Source organism: Salvia hispanica, unplaced genomic scaffold (assembly GCF_023119035.1).
Source record: "Salvia hispanica cultivar TCC Black 2014 unplaced genomic scaffold, UniMelb_Shisp_WGS_1.0 HiC_scaffold_1343, whole genome shotgun sequence".
In the NCBI taxonomy this organism is placed as follows: Eukaryota; Viridiplantae; Streptophyta; class Magnoliopsida; order Lamiales; family Lamiaceae; genus Salvia; species Salvia hispanica.
The window spans coordinates 10,179-16,168 of NW_025951631.1; the positions used below are offsets into that span (position 1 = coordinate 10,179).

The window sequence follows — 5,990 nt, forward strand, 5'->3', positions numbered from 1 at the left end:
AACGAGAGCTAACTATGTTGGCCGAACGAAGAAACTCTAGTTTGTTGGCCGAATGAAGAAACCCTAGACATGGAGAAGGAGAACGAGAAGGGAGAGGGGAAGGGGAAGAATCGACCTCAAGCACCTACTTCGACTGAGAATCGACGTCAAGCACCGCCTCCTACTGCGAATCGACCGCAACCACTACCTCCGACTCAAAATCTACCGCAACCACCACCTCCGACTGTAATTCCACCACTTCCAAGACGTAATGTATGGGCCCCGACCGCTTATCGTGAAGGTGAAATTTTAATTAAAACTGCTTTTTAAATGTATCTCATTTCATATAGATGATTAGGGTTGTTTCAGTTTTAAAGTGATTAGGGTTTCACTTGTTGGATTCTGGGGCTTTACATAGATTTGAGTATGAATATTTTGGGGAAAATTTGGATTTGGGATTATGGGGCTTTATATAGATGCATGAATATGAAAAAATTTTTTGGGAATGTGGATTGTGGTGGGACAATGAAGTCGAATTTTTGTTGTTGTGTGTGTATGGTTTGTCATGTGGGGTTTAATTTTTAGGTGGTGGGGGAAAATAAATAATGTGGGGTTAGTTTATTCTTTTATTTTTTAGTGTTCATTGTATGCTACTGGGGTTTACAAGAACATTTGGATTTGGATTTGGATTTCTGGGCATTTTATAGATGCATGAGAATGAATATTTGTATTCGGGAATGTGGAATTGTGTTTTGACAGTGAACCCAACTTTGTATTTAGGATTTTGAGTTTTTTGGGAGACATGTGGATTTGTTGTTTGTTGTGGTCCCCAAGCATGAGCTTTCTATTTATAGCTTTTTTTGGGTGTGTGTGAATTGGTATGTTATTTATTGTAAATGGGGGAACATGTGGGGTTTATTATTTTGTTTTTTAGTTTTAATGGTGTTTTTTTAATGGTATTATGCTGCTGGGAGGACAAGGCAGAATATTTTGTTTTTTAGTGTTAAAAAACTATTATTCTCTTCCTAAATGTGTAGTACTAATATGATATTTGTTGAATAATTTATGCATTGTTTGGTCATTGTGTGTGCAGTGTCTGGTCAAAATTGTGTGACTTGTTTATGTGCATTGTTTGGTCAATGTATGTATGCATCGCGTGAGAATTGTGCAATAATTTTTAGAACTGATATGATTTATTTGCATTACAGATGGGATCTTTACAACAAGGCTTCATTACTCTGGTCAAATGGTAGATACCAATGGAAAGCACTATGTGGGTGGGAAGGTACAACTCATAGACAATTGTGACTCAGATAAGTGGTCTAAATTAGAGGTGGATGATATATTGGAGAAGATCAATTTTGATGTGAGTAGGTTAGAATACTATTATTTGAAGCCTGGGATGAGCTTAGACGATGGCTTGATGAGATTGTTTGATAACCTCTCATCAGTGGAGATGGCCGAGATTGGAGTTCAAAAGGGGGTTGTGGATGTGTTTGTGGTTGAAGCTAATGACTTAGTAGTTAGTCAAATAACACAGGAAAATTCTATTGATGGTGTGGGTGGTGAGTCTGGGGACGAAGCAATGAGATCTGAGGGTTATGAATTTGGGGATGAAGATGACAAGGCAGATTATGAAGATTGTGAATTTGGGAAGGGTGAGGGGATTGAGGAGGCTGCTGCTTGTGGGAAAGGGAAGGCATTTGAGAATGGTACTGGGAAAGGGAAGGGGAAGGTTGCTGATGATGATCTAGAAGAGGATCCTTCCTTCATTGATAGCGACTACGACCTCAGTGACCATGAGGAAGATGCTATCATGGCTGGTCAAGTAGAAGGGTGGAAGAAGATTGTGGATGAGATGGTGAATGACCACATGGGAGATACTAGCGATAGTGATCACCTTCCTAATGAGTCACCAAATTCATCAAGCGAAGAAGAGATGGAGCATGATGACAACAATGATAAACTTGTGTCAAGACGGTATAGGCGCTTGATGGAGCATGATGACAACAATGATAAACTTGTGTCAAGACGGTATAGGCCAGCAACCGATCTCAATGACCCCAGATGGGAACTTGGGATTCGGTTTAATTGCAAGGAAGACTTTGCTGACCTCATCCGTCATCAAGGAGTATTGCATGGAAAGAGACTGAGATTGGTGAAGAATGACAGCATTCGGTGCCTCGCGAAATGTAAAGGGGTGATTATGAGTAAGAAGAAACTTGCATGTCCATGGTTAGTACAGATTGCATATAAGGGGCCAGCCCTTGGTTTTTGGCAGATTTCCCGCCTCCGCAATCAACACAAATGTGGCGGGTCGTCATTTAACCATGGATGTGCGAATGCAAAGTATCTAAGCAAAAAGTACAAAGAAGATATCCGGGTGTTCCCTGGTATGTCTGTGGGACAGTTCATCGAGAAGGTCCACTTGGATATGAAGATAACCATTTCTTCATCCAAAGCAAAGAGAGCTATGCAACAAGCACGAAAGCTGATTGAGGTGGACTTGGTGCGACAATACAAGAGGCTGCACGACTACAAGGCTGAGATTTTAAGGAGCAACCCGGGAAGCACTGTTGTGTTATCAACCCACCGTCTAAGTGATGGCACTGACAAGTTCAAGGCCATCTACATTGCCTATGCAGCTTGCAAGACATCGTTTAAACGTCATTGTCGTCGCTTGGTAGGGCTAGACGGGTGCCATCTTAGAGGTAAAGGCAATGGAATTCTACTGACAGCCATCGGGCTCGACCCGAATGATCAAATTTTTCCTATCGCCCATGCTGTGGTACGCATTGAAAACACAAAGACATGGACATGGTTTCTCGGGCTTTTGGTGACGGATTTGGAAATTGTGTGGATTTATGTGTGTTTACTGAATTGAAAAACCTCATTTTTGAGCAATCATATTAGGTACTAAATCCGATTTCTTTGTGTAAACTGAACTGATGTGTTTTATTTTCTTTGATTTTGTTTTTTGGCAGGGGCTGATCGCCGCTATGAGGTCCTACGTAGAGCACGCCGAACACCGGATGTGTGTATGGCACATGCATAACAATTTCGAAAAACAGTTTCCTTCGAACAAATTGAAGGACAACATCTGAGAGGCGGCTCGGGCGACTAACACGGCTTTGATAAAGCGATTCAGGAAATTAAGAACCAAAATCAGGAAGCTTACAAGTGGTTTATGGGGTATACAAGACAGGAGAACTGGAGTCGAGCATTCTTTGGGTTCGATGCAAAGTGTGACATCCTTGTTAATAACATTTCTGAATGTTAGAAGCCATTGTATGCAATGCTAGAGTGCATCCGAATGTACCTCATGGACAAATTTACGACAAGGAGGAAGGTGGGTGAGAGAATGGAGGATGCTTTTGGCCTGAAAATCCGTAAGAAGCTCGAGAAGGCTAAGGCCAAGATATGTGAATGCATGGTCAGGGAGGTTGGGGAGTGGATCTACCAAGTGAGAACAGCTCGGGATGAGCAGTTTGTGGTTGACCTGTGGAAACGAAGTTGCAGCTGCCGGCGATGGATGTTGACAAGATTACCTTGTCCACATGCGATTGTCTCCAAGGAAACCTTCCAACAGGTATACGCACCCATTATCTATCCGGTGCAAGGTCCGCAGCTATGGACGAGGACTGCCCAACCGGATGTCGTACCACCCGAGCTGACCAAGCTGTCGGGACACCAAAGGGAGCGAGACAGAAGACCGTACAAGAAGCCCAAGAAATTAACAAAAAGAAAGCAAAAGAAGCTGTCCGACGCGTGAGCCAGTAGCAGGATGCAGCGGCCCCAAACCTACCACAGGTATTCTTTTTGTATGAGTGTATTATCTGGATTAAAATTCTAAGAAACAGCCTATAGTCTAATTGTTGTTTATATAAGCAGGGAAGAAGCGCAATCGATCAGAAGAACAACAAAAATGCGCATTATGTCGCCAACCCGGTCACAATAGGACACGTTGTCCAAGTGCCATAGCTGACATGTTTGCGGATCATCCGGCGTCTGCCTCGGTGGTGGGTGACAACCAAGATAGTGCATCGACTTTGAAGAAGAAATGAGATGTGTTGTGTTCCTGTCAATTCAAACAATTGTCTTACTGCCTTGATACAATTGTGTTATAACTTCACTGTTTTTTGTTCATATTTTGGTTGGTTTGGCAGAGGGCAGTGCCCATTGTGGCTGAATAGAATATTGACAGGTTATCGCTGATTTATTTTGGTACAGGCAGTGTGGCCATTTTGGCTTGGGCACTGCTCAATTATGTAAACTTTGGTGAAACCTTTCTAGGTTTTGTAGGTAATTTATGAATTTAGTTGATGGTCTTTATGATTCGTACTACTGCATTAAAACCATTGAATTGTTTAGAGTAGCCTTGTGCATTTATGCCATTTATTGTTCTTAGCTTTGAATATGGTGGTTGTAGGCATTTAACACTTCTCATCTATTTATAACACCAAATGAGTAAAATTTCTAAAGAAATCTCTATAAATCTTGTCTACGAAAATGCATAACAACAACAAGCTTTCGAAGTCTGAGGTTGAGAGGGTGATGGAAAAACTGAAGAAACCGACCGACGTCTTAAGCACCACGTCAAACAAAGAGTTCGAAACCAAAGCAAAATGCACAACACATACAGAAAAAGGAAGAAGTAAACAAAAGATCAATTATCAACTCCAACTGGAGATTGATGAATTCGAGAAAATTTGTTATACATCAATAGAGTAGTTGCTGGTATGTTCAAATAAGAATTTTATCAAACACTTGGTGTGCAACCAAGTGGTACTACTTGTTCTACTTTTTTCTCAATTTTAGTTCTCAATCGTAATCCATTACTTAAGAATCAAGCTGCTTTACTTCTTCATACAATTTTAGTTCATCTGAAATTAATTGCAACACCATTTCCAGAATTGGCTCACCATAATTTTCAGAATACACAATTTTAGTTCATTACTTCAACATTACAACAAACATCACAAACATTACAATAAAAAAGAACCATAATCCATACATCACAACAGTAGCTAATTTCTGTATGGTCCGATTATTCTCATCTATTGATGCCAAAATCAACCCTAAAGTTTCCCCATCCGTCTCGGCCTGCATCAGTGATGAATCCTCGTCGTCTCCTTCTTCTTCTTCTTCTTCTTCTTCTTCTTCTTCTTCTTCTTCTTCTTCTTTAATTGGCTCGATTGGTTCGCACCATTTGAAAAAGTTGCACTCATTTCTCTCACAAACAAAGTAGAGCTTCCCCCTCGTAGGTTTTCCATGGGTTTTGACGATTCGGAGTGAAGCAAATTTCTTGCAATTACAAGACTCGTACCTGAATCGAAGGTCACGTCGGCCACCACTCTCGCCGGACCTGGCCGCGGAACCTCTGCTGCAGGACGACCGCTCCACCATGACGAAGTTGAGCGGCTAGGGTTCTAAAATATTTTTCAGCGAGGAAGAAGATACGCGCTGGGTTTTGAAACGGTGCTGAATGAATCTAGATTCATGAAATTATGTGTTTATGGTACATTATTTATGATTTTATTTACAAAAAATAATTTTGATTATTAAATAATTAAAATTTGCTTAAATTGGTCAAAATTATACTTAACATCGTTGACTGTTAGAAATGGACGGAATATTTAGCGGAGGACCAAAATTGATCCGAACGTGAAATGTACAGGACCAAAATATTCACAAGATAAAGTTTAGGACCAAAATCGTAAAATGGGCATATGTTCAGGACCAGTTTTGACCTTTACTCTTTAATGCATAGTCATACATGAAAGTCATTTTAGTTCAATTCTTAAGAATAATATTACATTTCAAACGGAACTTAAGACTTTGCACCTTTTATTAATCAATATGGCAGTTGAATCCATAATTTTTATTTTTTATCTTTTTTCATGGAAAACGGTGATCATTTTTTCTAAATTAAACTAGAAATTGATTCAAATAGACATCCAATACTGGATGAATTTTCGTTATAAGGTAATTTTATCAGTACATATTTTTTC

General features: G+C 40.2%; 1 protein-coding gene across 1 annotated transcript; it reads left to right on the top strand.

Annotated features, from left to right (window-relative positions):
- The first annotated feature begins 1,225 nt into the window (after window positions 1-1,225).
- Window positions 1,226-3,041, top strand: LOC125198282. Its single transcript, XM_048096660.1, has 2 exons — window positions 1,226-2,214; window positions 2,964-3,041. Exons 1-2 carry the CDS (start codon window positions 1,226-1,228, stop codon window positions 2,968-2,970), a joined length of 996 nt encoding a protein of 331 aa, XP_047952617.1. The 3' UTR covers window positions 2,971-3,041.
- The last annotated feature ends 2,949 nt before the right edge of the window (window positions 3,042-5,990 follow it).

Bases quoted from the DNA above. Each gene is read 5' to 3' on its own strand.
- LOC125198282 (XM_048096660.1), top strand. From the start codon at position 1,226: ATGGTAGATACCAATGGAAAGCACTATGTGGGTGGGAAGGTACAACTC.